Source organism: Dendropsophus ebraccatus, chromosome 12 (assembly GCF_027789765.1).
Source record: "Dendropsophus ebraccatus isolate aDenEbr1 chromosome 12, aDenEbr1.pat, whole genome shotgun sequence".
Taxonomy (NCBI): domain Eukaryota; kingdom Metazoa; phylum Chordata; class Amphibia; order Anura; family Hylidae; genus Dendropsophus; species Dendropsophus ebraccatus.
Genome location: NC_091465.1, coordinates 69,651,265 through 69,669,022, shown reverse-complemented (window position 1 = coordinate 69,669,022; position 17,758 = coordinate 69,651,265). Strand labels below are relative to the sequence as shown.

Sequence of the window (17,758 nt, the reverse complement as noted above, 5' to 3'; positions counted from 1 at the left end):
CTCAGGAGAGGTTTATAAATGTATCTGTAATTATGATTAACATCACTGGAGACATCTGCAGAATGTCAGGTATGGCAGCTATAATAGAGGAGTACAGCTGGCTGCAGGGAGAAGCTTTATCATCAGGTCGCCTTAAAGAGGATATCCAGGCTTTGAAAAACATGGCAGTTTTCTTCCAGAAACAGAGCCTCTTCTGTTCTCAGTTTGGGTGTGGTATTGCAGCTTAGCTCCATTGAAGTAAATGGAGCTGAATTGTAATACCACACATAACCTGAAGACAATAGTGGTGCTGTTTGTGAAAGAAAGTAGCTGAGCAGTGTCCCAGAACCCATGCGCCACTGCTGTTTCAGTATGTATCTGTAGGTCGGCACTGAAGGTATACATTTTGGGTATTCTGTAGATGGAGTCTTGTAGTACTTCATTTTAATCACTAGGTGTCTTCTAGTATTTCTTATTCTCTGTAAAAGCACAACTGAAGGTACCAATGTTAAGGGTTAATGGTGTAGTGCCTAGGCACTAAAGTGATACTTTCCCTGTCTCCGCATATCCAATCAGTAACTAGTAGCGTATAAGTAAAGGTGGAGTGGGTCATATTGTTAGTTATGGTCTAGTCAGAGTAAGTGGATCCTGCTGAGAAACTTTCATAGGCCTGGCCACCAAGCCAGGGCCCCCATGTTGGGTTCCACAACTTCTTCTGATTCTTTCAACTTTTCCTGCATGCTAGCCATGTCTGGCTAGTAAACCAATGGCAAGGCTACCAAGGGACAAATCTGCTCTATGCTGAGGGGCCATCCTTCTCCTTTTCTTCAAAGCCCTGGAATATTCTCCAGAAGTCAGTGGTCTGGGAAGCAACAACTAAAGCCGATTTACCCCGCTGCAACTCGCCAGGACCTAATAGGGAACCCTAACAGCTAACCTTCTCCTTAAGTGGGACCTTTACTTCTGTTTGCGTCACTCGGTGCTCTCAGCCATCTTATCCTCCTTATGTGGGAGTAGTAGGTAACAGTCCATAAGTAGGTATGTCCATATGTAATCCAATTGTAGACACTCACCAGATATCCAAACAGATTGCTGAGTTTATTTCATCTTTCTTGTCCCTTGTTTTAATTCTGAGGGAAAGTCAAAACATTTCTGTATATGTGAGGCTCCAGACCTCTCTGTATATGAATCTTTTATAAAATATTTGCTTTATGTTATTCTGTAGGTGCAATAACTTCATAAAAAGATCAACACATGCAAAACAGGTATAAACATCAGTATCATACTATATACACTGAATATCATGCAGATTAAATAAAGGAGCAGGATGATATGCATGAAGCGTAATATGGTGGACACTGCAGATTTTGCACTGACCTAATGGTCCTGCCTTGTTAGTGGTTTGCTTAAAACAGTCTTTGGAATCAATCAGTATAATACATCTACTGTGATACAGTAGTGTACAGTTACTGTTATACGTGCACCATGATCCATACACAAACAGTGCCACATTCTGGCTCCATATCATAGGATAATGCCAGTTAGTGTTAGCCAGTTAGATTTGTAACAGGAGAGCTGACCATACAATGCAAGCACCTCCAGGATTTTCTGCTGCCAAACATGGACACGCAGCAGCTGTTCACATGCGCAGTGAAGATTTGTGTGTGCTCAGTAACGGCTGGCAATCCATACCAAACCATGTCTGTGAGTGTGCAAAGAGCTGGGACTTGCTGTGTTTGGTCTCTTATTTTGAACAGAGAAAAGAACAAATATTGGCACAAAGGGAGCATGGATTGCAGATTTACAGGAAGGGAGACACCTAGTGGCCATATGTATTTAAAATGGAAAAAACAGAGTACAGTGGTGCCTTGGATTACGAAAATAATTTGTTCTGGGACCGTGCTTGTAATCCAAATCCACTCTTATACCAAAGCAAATATTCCCATAAGTAATCATAGAAATGCAGACAATTGGTTCCACACCCCAAAAATAATATTTTTTTTTAATTCTGAATAACATGTAAAACAGATAAAAAACAAACTATGAGAAACAGCTGAATATGTTATAAGTTACTGTACAGAACAGCAATCAGCATGTGGAGTATAATGTATAGTAAGGGCATAAACCTGAAAAACAGCAGCAGTTTGTGGATACAGGATGGAGCCGCAGATCCCCATAATGGCGGGGATGGGAAACATAAGGGCTGACAGAGACTGCAGGGAGTATGAAGGAATGAGCAGGGTGTAGAGTGAGCACAGTTTAGCAGCACTCTGTCTGGGGAGCAATGGAGAGATCACCCCGACAGTCCTGTCCCCAGATGCAAGCCCCAGCCTGAAGTGGATCTGCTATGATTTGGAAGGTGACTGAGACTTCTTGGGTCAGAGTACAGTGCTGTAGATCCCGCTATGCAGACCATAACTTTCGCTCCCACCCAGTACAGGGAGCTCTTAAACTAAAGAAATGCTCTTAAACCAAATCACAATTTTGAAAAACTGTGAGCTCTTAAACTAAAACGCTCTTAATCCAAGTTACTCTTAAACCAAGGTTCCACTGTATATCCTAAAACTGCTTGCAATCACTCCTGTCGATTTCTTAACTTTTTTTTTTTTTTTTTGCAACAGTGCCTCTTTAAGACAGCTGGTTATTGTTGTACCTCTTAGCTATAGAGTCAGGATAACACAAAGTAGCTCAGCACACATCATAAATGGCAGGTCAGGTGCAATAGCTGAAGCACAGAAAAACACACCCGGTCCATATCGTCTACCCTGATAGTATTTCTTTTATTATGTTAGTATACAGACATGTCATACCCAGATCCTGTATTCTTCCATAAAAAATATCCGACCTTACTGATTATTGTATCATGGCTGACACCTATTCTGTATAGATGGAGGGTGGGCCCAAGGACGGCCAGTAGACAGCATGATGCAAATCTTCCCATTTTTGGGATTTGACCATCGTAGTCAGAGTTATTTTATTTGCTGGACAGATATACTTGTGAGTCTGGACCTGAGACAATTCTGAGGCTACAGGCAGACATCCTCTCGTTCAGTTCCTATGCTGATGGTCTGGCACTGACATTGTTTGCTGTATACCCCACATAGTCCTGTGTCCACATCAAACACTGGTATAAAATAATGCGGCTTATGGTGCAGGAGAATTTCATCCTGTATTATTACTTTAGTCTCTGCGCCTACACTTAATTCAGCTTCCCAAACATGACAGCGTCTGTCTACTTTTCTTTATATTGTTACATACTACTTCTCCTTGTATTGTCTGCAAACAAAACAATGTCCACAATGTATCCTATTGTAATCAGATGTAGTCTGACAGCAAGTGATTAATTTCCCTGCAGCGCCACTACAGGAGAGATGAAGCATTACACAGAATACTTTAAAAGGAAAGTACCTTAAAAAAAGGACAGGTAGGCAGGGGGTACGGGAACATTATAAATAAGGTATACTTACCAGTCCCCGCACCTCCATTGCGCCGCTCCTGGATCCCGTTGACAGCAGACGGCCTCCTGCAGCTCTTCCAGCTTCCAGCTGCAACGTCATGACGCAGCTGATCAACTGCCCACTCAACCAGTCACTAATTGGCTGATCAGGCAGTCAGTCAACCCGAGTATGTGACGTTACACCTGAGACAATGGTGATGTAGCAGGGGGAAGGGATGGAGATTGCAGTCGGGGGTCCGTGAGTGGGACACAGCACTGCGGGGGGCATGGGGACCAGTTACTATAGGTTCTTTTATGTCCTCCCCACCTCTTGCCCATGGCGAATAATTTTTAGTACGCCAGACTTCTCCTTTAATGGGCTGTCCATGTAATGGATGGACATACTGGGTCCTTTATTAACTTGAATTCCTTAAAGGGATATTAGTTTGGGTTTTTTTTAGTGTGTTTTTTTTTTTTAAATAAATTTTAAACCCCTGTAAACCTTCAGTTCATATATAGAAGGGACTAGACTTAAAGAGGTTGTCCAGGCACAATTAACTTGTCCCCTATAACTAGATGATAATACATAAGTGCACAGTGTGTTATTGTAACAAAAGATATATATACTCCTCTAATCATTCTCATATTTCTCCTGAAAATAATTCATTTCATTCCCGTAGGACAAAACTATTATGTAACTTAGATCATTGTGACATAATGAATTTTGTCCAAACAGAATATTTGATTTGTAATAAACATGTGTTGTGTATAATCCCAATGGCTCCTGGATGAGAGTAGGGGCAGTGTACTCAGCCATTGGTTTAGGCAGATGCCTGTGTATAGTACCAGCAGCCTCTGATGTCACTTGTGTACATTCATGTGCAGTCATTATTTCAGCCACAGACGCCAGCGTCCTAACAAGAAGCCAGATCTACTTAGCGCTGGGATTCAGAAATAGCTCCCGATGTGATCTCACCAAGCCTGAACGTTAATGTGTTTAACCCATCAAGAAAGTTCCAGGGTTGTCATCTGTCTCTGATAGTATGAGCACATGTCCTATACAGGTTCAGGCATGTAGGACTCCATCAGCAAGTGATATTTAGATGTTTCTTTACTTTCCACCACCTTACTGACATCAAATACATGAACCGCTATATGTAATTGCGCCATGCTACATATATACATATATGTGGGGTTTCTAGATGGTAACAGCAGGGGCCAAAAATGTCCTTTCTCCTGATGGACAACATAGAAGGTTTAGGCGCTTGAAGTAGCGAGGTATTAAGCGGAAGGTGGTAGGTAGGAAGTAGGGGTAACTTGGGGTCTTGCCTAATAAGTGGAAAACTCTGCTGAGATAACTTGTAGTGTGACGTGTAGAAGAAGAATCTCGTACTCGCGATTAAGACTCAGAAAGAGGAAGAGCCCACAGAAAGTCACGTCTGGTAGTATGAGTGCCAAATTTGAACAATTGGGTATAGCTAACCACTCAAGTATTCCCCAAGTAGGTTGAGCAGCTTCCAATGGAGTACTTCAGCTCATGCTCTTTGCTCCACTGCACACTAATTCTTTTTTCTGGAAAGTCCTGACTAAATCCGAGTTGGTTGTTCCTGGCATAGGCAAAGTGTAATAAGGTGACAGCTACCCCACTTCTGGGTTTAGCACTGCATACATGTTACTGGTAGTCTTGGTGCCCTGTTGTTGGCATTGTTTTTAACTCCAAGATCCTTGCTCTAAACTTGGCCTCAGATGGTTATTGCTGAAATATAACAGATACAACAATATGTATAAGAATGGACAATGTGACTATCAAGTATGCACGACTGGCTGTAATGGAATGACAAGTGTCTTATCGAGGAGGAGATGTGAGAGGAATGTGTTGTCTGCTGATGACCGGGGCCCCTGACCATCTCCATGTTCTTTATGCCTCAGCGGCTGAATATACAGATGTTTCAGAGCAACCCGGGTGATACCACAATGCTGCTCACTCTGTCATTGGAACGACATTGTCCGCACCAGTGCTACATTCCATGAATTCCCTCAGAGTAAAGATTAACTTAGTTACAGATGAAAACGTTCCCATACATCGCAGCTTTCTTCCTCAAAATGAATGGAAATTCAGTAGAAAGTGGCGGGGGGCCCCAGGAGCATGTTCCCTGTTTAGGGGCCAACAAAGTTAAAAAACAAAATTGACATGTCTTTTTAAAGCAGCCATCTATAGGTCCATATACTTGCTCTGAACCATGAACTTTACCTGCGGCTGCCCTGGACCATTGCTAGAAAAAGTAAAACTGTGAATATGGTTTATGTAGGAACACGCCCTTCTGTCTCCATCTGTCAGTTAAAATGACATCACTTCCTGTCTCAGTGATCCCGGAATATCCAGATCTAACTGTCCTCACCTCCCATTGTAACTGGGACAGAGGCTTGGGAAAAAGCAGGAGAAAGAGGCTCCACCCATGAATAAAACCGGACATAAAGACTCCGCCCATGAAGAGTGAGGCACTTATGGAAAATGGCTCCCCAATTATGATAAATACCCCTAGACCATTATTCCCACTCCAAACAATAAGAACTATACTCTCTAAACTGTTCTTCTATAATCCACCAATCCCATCAGACAATGCCAATGTCTGACCCAGGGTTCTAGTCGGTTTCCTGCCCAAATTCTGCTCTATAGGCTATGTCTCTACTGGTCCCAGCAGGCCTCATTAGGCAACCTCTACATCTCTCCCGAGTACTTTTGGGGGGAGGGGAGGGTAGTTGAATTCCTACAGACCCAGCTGTCAGAGGCCTGACTTGCCTATTATCCCTTCTTCTACCAGGCCCAATCCATCGCTCTCAGGACTGCTTACATCCCAGTCCAATACTTAGTCCACACTCTAGCCAACTCCAATGGTTTATCTGGCAACCAGACCCCACTGCAGTTATCAGCTCACCAGGGCTAGGGATTTCCTCTAGCTACACCCTCCCCTGGCTCTGAGGGCACCATCACTTGCCCTTACAAGTTATCCTATAGACTTCTACAGCCAACGGCAGTGTCCCAGAACCCTAATGTTTACAGCTGCTCAATGTATATACGTTAGGCGGTACTATTTCAGTCTTTATTCAGGTCTGTAGGGGTAGTCTGTGGAGGAAGGGTGTATTACTACATTTGGCCTGTAGATGTCACTGTACATTATAGTAATCACATGCTGCACAAAGTTATTGGGTTAAAGGAGAAGTCCAGCGAAAATTTTTATTAAAGTGTACCTGTCGTTTAATTTTATTTTTTTGAAGAAATCAATCAGTACAGGCTATTTTAAGAAACTTTGTAATTGGGTTTATTAGCCAAAAAATGCATTTTTATCATGAGAAAGCAGTTTTAAGCTCTCCCCACTGTCTTCATTGTTCTCTATGGAGAGGGGAGGGGTGGAGGGAGATGAGGCACCAAAACAGGACAACAAAGGGTTAATTTACATCTACATCACCGGCTATCTCCTCTGAAGTCAGCACTGACCTCTCTGACCTCTGGATAGAGGCTTTCACACAGCTCCCACTGTGTAATCCTTTGTTCTCTGCTCTGCTGCCAACTAATCTCCCTCTTCCCCCTTCCCCTCTCCATAGAGCAGACAGGTGCATGTCTGATGCAACAATACGTGATTTCCTGATAATGAGCAGTGAATGAGAGAGAGGAGGGAGAGAGGTGGACCTGGGAAAAGTCTTTTTGAATGCAGATAATGGCATATTTGCCTAATAAACCCAATTACAAAATTTCTTAAAATCGCCTGATTTCTGCAAAAAATAAAAATAAAAAAATACGACAGTGACACTTTAAATTATAATTATGAAAGTAATACAAATCCCCAATACACACTTATTACGGGAAATGCTTGTAAAGTGCTTTTTTCCCTGCACTTACTACTGTATCAAGGCTTCACTTCCTGGATAACATGGTGATGTCACTTCCTGGATAACATGGTGATGTCACTTCCTGGATAACATGGTGATGTCACTTCCTGGATAATATGGTGATGTCACGGCCCGACTCCCAGAGCTGTGCGGGCTGTGGCTGCTGGAGAGGATGATGGCAGAGTGATGCTCAGTGTCCCTCCAGTGCCCTGTGTCCCTCAGTGTCCCCCTGCAGTGGCCCAACAAGACACGTAAGCCACCCTCTTCCATAGCCTCAACTTCATCACTTCTCCATGCTAACCAAAGCATGGCTTCTTGTTCCCAGGCAACTCAAAAGCCACCAACCCTCCACTTCTTCTTCAGAAGAACAGACTTCCATGTAACATCTATGCCTACCATTAACCACACAGGCCCACAATATTTTCCAGAGACACCTCCTAAGCACACTGCCGAATTGATGCTAAACCTTTTAATACCTTCCCAAGGTGCAGGGTTTTGGCAATATCACACACATTTTTCCATCAGCACTAGGCTCTTCCTAGGATGGTACCTGCACCACCTATTTTGGTTGACAGCCTAGAAAGACACAGTACATTCCCGGGAACAGGAACATGGCGATATTGCCAGATATCACAGTCTACCGTCCTTTAACAGACCCAACCTATATATACAATATATACAAAACACAAGGCAAAGGCACAAAAGAAAAGTACCGTTGAGTGGTCCTTAGAAGTAATTGTAGAATCCTTTGGTGAAAGTCGCTATGCTCAAGTTATGTCTAAGGAGATTACATGGGTCTGTGCACTGTAAAAGCGATGGGTGTGGTTCATATGGCCGAACCACCATGTATTGTCTGCATACTTGGGATCATGTATAGTATGTGAACATCTTGCATAGACTTTGATATAGAGGGCCAACATCAGACGCTAAGTATATGAAATCCAGCAGAACAGGTCATAGCTGAAACATCTGCCAAGGCAATTAGTTGCAGACCCCGTACTTTATGACTATTATTTTTGCATGGAAAATACGTAAGCAGCCAGTGTACTACCTGCCAACATAAAACAAATTGTTGAAGTGACACGGTTTGATGTGCTGTACTGGGAGGTGGGGAATGCTCCATACAGCCAGGAGATTTTCTCTTCCAGGAATCTGCCACTCCATGCTGGATTTTCTCCCAGTCCTAGGATTCATGAGCCTCTTGTTACCAATGAAAACTATAGCCTGGATATGCAACTTCCCAAAAGTGCGCAGACCTTAGATACCGAATCGTAGACACAGCAACAACTGTGACGGGGAGGGCCGTCACCTATCTATAGACTGACTCCATTAATAAGAAAAAGGGATGTGTTCTCCTGGTATTACACTGGATAACATGGATGGTCACATGGGGATGATAGATAGATAGCTGTATTTAGCCGTATAATTGTGTACAGCTTTGATAATGATTCAGTATATAGAAATGATTTGTTTTCATTGATCTGTTTCCAGGCATGAAGCAGATGTGGCTATATTAGGCAGCACATACATACCAAGGGAACATATGTATTTGTTTTAGGCTTTAATCTCCATAATCTAATATGTATCTGTCCGGTCTATTCAGGGGGGATGTGACACTGGGATCATGCGCTTCCATGCCTGTGGACAATCCCCCCTCTGTTCTCATGCTGATCAGTCATCTGCACATTTCCTAGGTCACTGTGACGCCCTTGTATGTGAAGCCTTATTATGCAGACGGCATATAGGCCTCATACTGATGCCGGGTGACAACCATTAATAGCTGTCAGGATGATGAATACTGACAGACTGTCACTGAGTATTTCATACATCCTGAATACTAGATAAACATTCACAGACGAATGATTATATATATAAATATATATATATATATATATATATATATATATATATATATTTTTATCTATTATTATTATTATTATTATTATTATTATAATTATATATTTATTTTTCCTCTCTTTTCGAAGAAGAAGGTTCAGCATAGGCTTAGGAGGAGGCTGTCATAGATGTGAGCACTGTGCCCCACAATACCAGTAGGAGGAGGCTGGGGAGGTGTCTTAGGGTGTTATTACACGGGCCGATGGGGGCCCGATAATGACAGTAAACGAGCAGCGATCTGCTAGATCGGCGCTCGTTTACTGGGCCTATTACACAGCCCGATAATTGTTTACCAAGGGCTGCAGGGACACATTACCGATGTCCTTGCAGCTCTTGCTAAACTGGCATACATTACCTATCCCGGGTCCAGGGCTTGCGGTCTTCTCCCCGGATCCCGCACGCTGCAGCTTCAGAGCGGCCTGTCTTAACTGACAGGCTGCTCAGCCAATCACTGGCCGTGGCGGTCTCGGGCCTGTGATTGGCTGAGCGGCCTGTCAGCTTAGACAGGCCGCTCTGAAGCTGCAGTGTGCGGGACCCGGGGAGGAGAGGAGCAAGAGGAGCCCTCGACCATGGATAGATAATGTATTTATTTTGCAAATCGTCAGCTGCCGGCCACGCGCCACTATTACAAGTAGCAATGTGCGGTCGGCGCCCGACAATTATAGGTCAGAACCTATATCAACAATCAGCCGATGACAATGATCATCGGCTGATCATTGTGTTTATAACACGGAACAATAATCGGCCGGATAGGGCCGATTCGGGCGATTATCGTTCCGTGTAATAGTACCCTTAGGTGCGTTATTTTGGTTCCAGAGGAGGAGAGTCTGGGAGAGAGCAGTCCTGAGCTTGTCTGGCGAGAAGCCATCCATGGGGCTGTAAGCTGTGAGAAGTGACAGAGTGGCAGCTGTGCGGGGGTTGGCTGCGGCATAGATCCAGAGATGGAGTAGTGCCGGAGTGGTGCTGCACAGCAGGGCTTCAGTATCGTCACAGAGGGGAAGTGTCCTATGTAGTGCTGGGTTATGTGACCCCCTTCAGTCCAGTGGAAGACTGATTCCCAGAGACTGTGGACCCCTTGGTACTTCATATATTGTGGACAGAACCCTCACTCCTTATGTTTCCGTCATTGGCGTGTAACTCTGTAATGTCTGATTGTCTGTTTACATGCCCAGAATTGTAAAGTGCAAAAGAATTCAAAAGGGACATAGTTCTGGGGACTTTTCCCAAAAGTCTGAGAAATGTTTTTGGGTTTTTTTTTTTTGTCTCTTCAGGAGCTTGGAAACGCCTCTTTGACTCAACAGAGAATTAAAGTTTTTTTTTTTACATACATACAAAAGCACAGTTAGGTATATTAAAGGTACCGTCTGTCTCCTTGCCCTAATAGCTAACATCTACCAGTGTCAGCAGTTTGGAATATGAATTACAGCTGACAGATTCCCTTTAAGGAACCCAATAATATGGACTTGCTGGTGCAACACTGTGAGTACTGTACCTGTTGGGGGGGGGGGGGACTGAGCGTAGGGGGTAGCCTCCTCAAGGACTCAAAGAAGATTGAAGGACAGGCAAAAAAAACAACAGCTATGGATCCTGGATCAAGTAAAGGAATGCTTGAAAAAAAAAAATTCAGATGTAGCCATGCTGCCGGGGCTTTGGGGGACATGTCATGTATACTGACCTGTCTTACAATGTATACTTACCTGTCCTGCTCCCCCACAGCTGCCAGTTCCTGGGCTGCCCACTCTGCGCCGTTTTCAGAGTTTCTATAATATAACAGGTTAGAATAGACTGAGCGGCCATTTCTGATGGGAGCAGCATGTCATTGGATACTTTCAAAACACAGACAGTGGCATAGATTGGTGACCTGGAATCCAGCAGCAGCAGGGGATTGGGACAGGTAAGTATACATTACTGACATGTGCCCGCAGCGTCGGCAGCATTTCCTGTCAGATAAGTGGTGGTAGCACATGCATAGTCCATTTCCATTACACTGAATGAGCTATACTACTTTTTGGCCACCACTGATTACATATATTTACCATGTTAATTAATTTTGTATGATGTAGATACATAAACTAGTCTAAGATTGGCTACTATGGAATAGTACTATGGGTAGTAGTAGCAAGTCCCTCTATTACTTCTATGTTAAAAAAAAAACAACAACTTAAGTACTTATCATCTGCTGTATGCCCTGCAGGAAGTGGTGTATTCTTTCCAGTCGGACACAGTTCTCTCTGCTGCCACCTCTGACCATGTCAGGAACTGTCCAGAGCAATAGCAATATCGTCAATAAAACCACAATGAAATCTGAGAGTGTGGATCTTTAACTTAACTTTTCTCTTCTTTTCAAATCTGCTCTAAACTTTGGATAATTTGGTGTAGATCTGCAATAGCGGAATTCCCTGCAGCATCTGTCCTGTCTGGAGCTAGAGATTCTCTTAGAGACATGGCCTCCGCTGAATAATGGACGTCTGCTGCTCCTACAATGTGGTGCGCCGTATTTAAAAATATCTTTCCAAATGCCGTCCAGATTTTTATGCAGTATAATCCGTATGGTGTAATTCCAGAGAAAAATATTTGTCTTCACTTCATCCAATGGCTTCTAGTGTGACAAAGGAATTTTGGTGGTTTTATAAAAACGGATACTCGTATGATCGACTTTCCACAACCTGGGATATATTGCAGACTTAGAAAACCGCTTCTTGAGTTACTTGGATAGGCCGGAGCTGGAATATTTCTGCTTAGCTGGATATAGACCAGGTTTATACCCCTTAAATCCAGGCAACAGCCTACAATATTGTGTTAACCTCTTCTATAATCCTATTGTCCAGTGATGTCCGAGTTACAGTCATGGACTGGTAACAGATGATTGATGACAACTAATGGTGGCTAATATGGTATCTATAGATCTAGAACCATGCATGGTATATAGCAGGGGAAGGGAACCTTGGCTCTCCAGCTGTTGCAAAACTGCAACTCCGACAGCCAAAGCTTTATGTGAGTACTGACATATTTGTAAATCACTTTTACCACAAATTACTCCTTACCCTAGAAGAAAGCAATAAAATCATGGCCACTTAGTATCTCGCTTTCCTAAAAGCTGCTATCCCCTGGCTGTTTTTAGGCTCAGTCAACCTCTAGTAACAAAGACACCAAGACAGAACAAAGGAAGAGGGGGCAGGGCTTAGCTGGTATTATGTGCATAAGAGGGGAGAGTACTTGCAATCTGTGAACCCATCTGTATGTCCACATGATGTTATGTTCTTTTGTAATTTTTTTTTATGGAAAATTTGTAAAGAAATAAAGATTTTTTTTATTTAAAAAAAAAAGGTAAATCAAGGATTCCCCTTTGTTTGCATCAGTGCATAGGTAACTACTTCTTCCACATGTCATATTGTATGACATTCTAAATCAACCCAGCGCAGTGCCAACCTGTTCAGTTTTTTATTAGCACTGCATAGCAGTAAGGACTAGGTGTTATGGTGTGAAATCATAGCTATAAGACTGGCCGGGACCAACCTTGATTGCTCAATCTCTTCCTATTTGTGTATAGGGATGACTACGTAATATAGAAGCATTTATAAGCACTATTTGACTACGTATAAGTCAGTGTTTATTTTAGATGGAGTACAGACACCTGAACGATCAATAGATTGCTGGTGTGGGTGTTCACTTTTACTATGTCAGCAGCCTACATGAGGCGACATTAAGCAACAAACAATGATTATAATATAATAATTATTGTGGCTGCATAGACAATGCGATCAGCTGATCACTGTCCCTTATACACAGACCAATAACTGGGAATGAACTATGGTAAGAATATAGTAGAATTATAGAGTATAATGGGTTCTGCTGCAGGTCAGGGGGTTGATGATAAGGTTTGTGGAGTTTCCTCCGGGGAAGTTAAGGATTTAACTACAGACAGAAACAAAGAACGGCTGTAAATGTAGTGATAGAAAACAAAGTGTAGCTTGTGTGTTAGATGGTATGAGAAGCTTCAAAGGACTGAAGAAGTATTGCAAACTGGGTTCACATGGAGTATTTTTGTGAGTATTTTTATAAGTTTCTGATTATTGGGAATATGAGCCCTAGGACTCACAATCATCATGAGAATAGGAGCCCTTTTGCCCCCTCCGTCATGGATAAAGTGGCAGTAAGGCATGCAACCTGCTGCTCCATTCACTTGCAATAGGGTAAGTACAGGGCTCAGCTATGGGCCCTATTGCATGGGACGATTATCGTTAAATCGTTCGAATCTAAGCGATAATCGTTTGGTTGAATAGCAGTTAACAATTAACGGCCGAACGAGAAATCGTTGATCGTTTAATAAGACCTGGACCTATTTTATCGTTGCTGGTTCGCAAATCGTTCGCACTGAATAAGTTGTTGTTCGGTCATTCGCAGTAGTGATGAACGCAATAGCGACGACAAGACGACCGCAAGACCGATCATAAGTAGCGATTGTCGTTCCATACAAATGGGTGAACGATTTCAGGTCTTTCGCAATAGCGCTCGTTTGGACCATTTATCGTTAACGATTATGAGAACAATAATCATCCAGTGGAATAGGGCCCTATCTCCGGCACTTTCATAGCGACAGTGTGTTCTTGTGATCTGTGCACATAACCTGAGACAATAATTGTGCACACCAACAGTGAGAATACAAATGCATACATTTTATTAACAGGTAAAAAAAAAAAAGGTTTAAACACCCTTTAAGGCTCCAAAGAAAAAAGTAAATTACATGCAACACCGTATAATAAAAGGTGTGCATCCCAATAAATCAGGATAACAATGACATCCATCACAAAAGCCTTCCTCCCCGACACCTTTCCCATGCACTTAGTCTTTTACTCCTCGGGCCGGTAAGCACTGCCCCGCCCCCATAGCGCTGATCTGCAGCCGACCCGCCCCTTCTAATGGGGGTGGGCCGGAACACTATGGGGGCAGAGCAGTGCTCCTATCAGTCTTATGGGACAGAGAAGTAAAAGACTAAGTGCACCGGAACAGCGCCGGGGATGAAGGTAAGAGACATACCTCCCTCCTTCCTCGGTATCTCCGCGGCGGTCCATAAAAGCGATTGTATCGCGAAACAGACTGTTACCACCTACCTGCTGGCGTCTGCCACGTTTTTGTTTGCATCTTTTATGTCCTTTTATATGATGAAATAAAGCCAAAAAAATCATCGGATGGTGAGTGCCACCTTTTTCATTGCCTTGTCGTGATTGAGATTATCAGAGACTGTTCCTTTCGATGGTTGGCACCCCATCGCCATTGCCTACTGCACAGGCCTGACACATCGGAAGGGGTTGTGCCGACCCATTTCTGTCAGTCAGCCACAAACACAGTTAAAGGGCCAGGGGCCAGTAGGTTCCCTTCGTGCATGGGCCCTGTAGCAGTGGTGTGGTCTGCCTTTATGGTAACTAAGCCACTGCTACTAACTGACTGTGGTGTTGATGGCCATCAGACAGAATTTATCATTTCAAGGGGTTTTACTATTAAGAAAACGTGGTCTAAACTGATGCATTATGTGAAATAAACATATTTTAAATCTAGAAGCATTTCTAAAAAAAAAAAAGAGATATAGACTCCCCAATCCCCCATGTGTCTGTATTGTTTTGATAACCTGCTGTCCTTGGGTACAATAATAAGAGGGTCAAACATGCTTAGTTTAACTCCTAAAAGTATTGGCAGTTGGTCACCACTGTGCACATAAGCAAGAGGGATTGTGGGAAAGTGGTAAGAAAAACGTATTCCAGCACGAAATCCAGATAAAAGCTTCGTCTTTATTGTATAGAATCCATCATAATCACAGATAAAAAAGGGGGCTCTTCCTAAACTAGATGCATCGTTTCAGCCATAGGCTTTGATCAAGGCCTATAGCCGAAAAGCATCTAGGGTAGGAAGAGCCCCCCTTTTTATGGTATTTAGCGGTTTTACCTATTTTTGCATTGTGGGAAAGTGCATGACAACAGCAGGGTTACCAGCTCAGAGAGGAAACAGCACATGTGTTCTCCCTTACATACATGGATCTGGTATACATCTCAATTTAACAACTATGCTCTGTGGGGAGAACCCCTTTAACCCTACGCAGGGGATTTTCAGCGCTGTATCAGGAAAGCAGAGCTCCAGTTGTAACTGACATTGTCCAGTTCCTGTTGATCTAGAAATGCAACATCTTGTTCTCAATGCCCTGGTGGCGTTTAAATCTTGACTCTGATGATTTAGTGGGGAAAGAAAATGTAATGCCTTAAAGGGGTACTTCAGGGAAAATATTTTCCTTTCAAATCAACTGGTTTCAAAAAGTTCTATGTAAAAATATCAATTCTTCCTATACTTATCACCTGCCGTATGTCCTACAGGAAGTGGTGTATTCTTTCCAGTCTGACACAGTGCTCTCTGCTGCCACCTCTGTCCATGTCAAGAACTGTCCAGAGCAGAAGCAAATCCCCATAGAAAACCTCTACTCTGGGCAGGTCCTGACATGGACAAAGATGTCAGCGGAGAGCACTGTGTCAGGCTGAAAAAAAAACACCAGTTGCTGCAGGACATACAACAGCTGATAAGTATGGGAAAACTTCAGATTTTTAAATAGAAGTAAATTACAAATCTATATAACTTTATGAAACCAGTTGATTTGAAAGAATTTTTTTTCCCCGCCGGAGTACCCCTTTAAGCCTAACACTATATTCTTCCCAAACATGAAAAGACCCCAGCAGAAGAAGTAGACAAACCCTGTCTTCTTTTCCCCCCATCCTCTCTGCTTTGTTCTGAAGTCGTACCACTCCAGTTTATGAATAATAATAGAATCTGACATTGATCCTCAGAAACCTGGATGGTCGGAGGTCTTCAGAGACTTATGTGGCTATGGTTTGGAACTTACCCTTAAATACTTTTTTACAGGTTGAAAACTAAGTGTACCTCCTCTGATTAGAAGTGATGCGCTATTGCTGAAGGTTCTCCAGTGCAATTGAAGATAATAAGAAGAGCAGGCCATCATGTCGGTGATATACAGTGAAGTTGCAGTTGATGAACCCACCAATGGTAGCTTCTGGATGGTAAGTGTGCTTGGTATACCTTCCAACAAGTTTTTGTTTTTTTTATATATATATAAAGAGAGAAAATTTTTCATTTTTTCAACACTGATTTTTTTTTTTTATGAATCTATAAAATAAAACTTTGCTAAAAGTCTTTAAAGGGGTACTCCAGTGAAAATAATTTTCTTTCAAATCAGCTAGTTTCAAAAAGTTATATAGATTTGTAATTGACTTCTACTTTAAAATTTCAAGTCTTCCCATACTTATCAGCTGCTGCATGCCCTGCAGGAAGTGGTATATTCTTTCCAGTCTGACACAGTGCTCTCTGCTGCCATATCTGTCCATGTCAGGAACTGTCCAGAGCAGGAGAGGTTTTCTATGGGGATTTGCTACTGATCTGTAGAGTTCCTGACATGAACAGAGGTGGCAGCAGAGAGCACTGTGTCAGACTGGAAAGAATACACCACTTCCTAGAGGACATACAGCAGCTGATAAGTACTGGAAGACTGTAGATTTTTTAAAAAGAAGTAAATTACAAATCCATACAACTTTCTGAAACCAGTTGATTTGAAAGAAAAAGATTTTAGCAGGAGTACCCCTTTAATTAAAAATATCTTACCATTTCTTTGTCTCAAAGCCAAACAATTACAGCAGCACCGTAAAGCGAACGGAAGATGGGTATCGGCTTTGTGATGATATTATAGCCTGTTTCCAAGACAGAGCCAAGATAGAGAAGCAGTATTCACTGCAGATGGAAGAATGGGTACGCAGATGGAAACCAATAGTGGACGCCAGTGAGTATTCTAAATGGAATTTACAATGGATTCCAGTATATGCTGATAACATTCAGTTAGCACAGCACAGCTGACAAGAGATTTAAAAGTGGGAAGTCTCGTCTCATTGAGCTCCCTCTAGTGGCCAATATGAAAACTAATATTTTAGATTTTTTTGTTATTCAGTAAATGCATTCATTTTTATCAGAATGTGCAATTACATAGGTTACTATCTATTGTGACTATAATAGTAGGTACAATTTGCAAATAAATTCACTTTTTTGAACTGTGCGAGCCAAGATCTTATGCAAATACAAATGCAGGGAGAACAATAAGACTCCTAGACAACCATGTTGTTTTCCAATTTCACCACAGGTCCCATGTATGGCTCCCTCTTACGCGCCTGGCAGTCCTTTATGACGGCTACTGAGCGGCTGAGTGATTTGCATGTGCAGATCCAGAAGACCCTGATGACCGATGACACTGAGAAAATCCGCAACTGGCAAAAAGAGACGTATCACCGAAAGATCTTTGGCGGATTCAAGGAATCCTGCGAGATCGAAAATGGCTTCCACAAAGCCCAAAAACCATGGGCTAAAAGGTTAAAAAAGGTCAACAATTAACTATAAACTATTGTTATTTACCCTACATAGAATAAAAATCGAGGGTCACCCCACAATCTTAGACACTCTTTGTCTGGACTAGATCCTCCAGATTCTGGCTTCGTAGTGGGGCTCACAACATAGTCT

General features: G+C 42.6%; 1 protein-coding gene across 2 annotated transcripts in view; it reads left to right on the top strand.

Annotated features, from left to right (window-relative positions):
* Positions 1-17,758, top strand: part of LOC138768883 (protein kinase C and casein kinase substrate in neurons protein 1-like) — a 41,524-nt gene that overhangs the window by 14,734 nt on the left and 9,032 nt on the right. For both annotated transcript variants that reach the window (XM_069946903.1, XM_069946904.1), the window contains exons 2-4: positions 16,103-16,257; positions 16,874-17,030; positions 17,385-17,620. In XM_069946903.1, coding sequence (XP_069803004.1) covers positions 16,198-16,257; positions 16,874-17,030; positions 17,385-17,620 — 453 coding nt within the window. In that variant the 5' untranslated portion in view covers positions 16,103-16,197. The remainder of the gene's footprint in view (positions 1-16,102; positions 16,258-16,873; positions 17,031-17,384; positions 17,621-17,758) is intronic.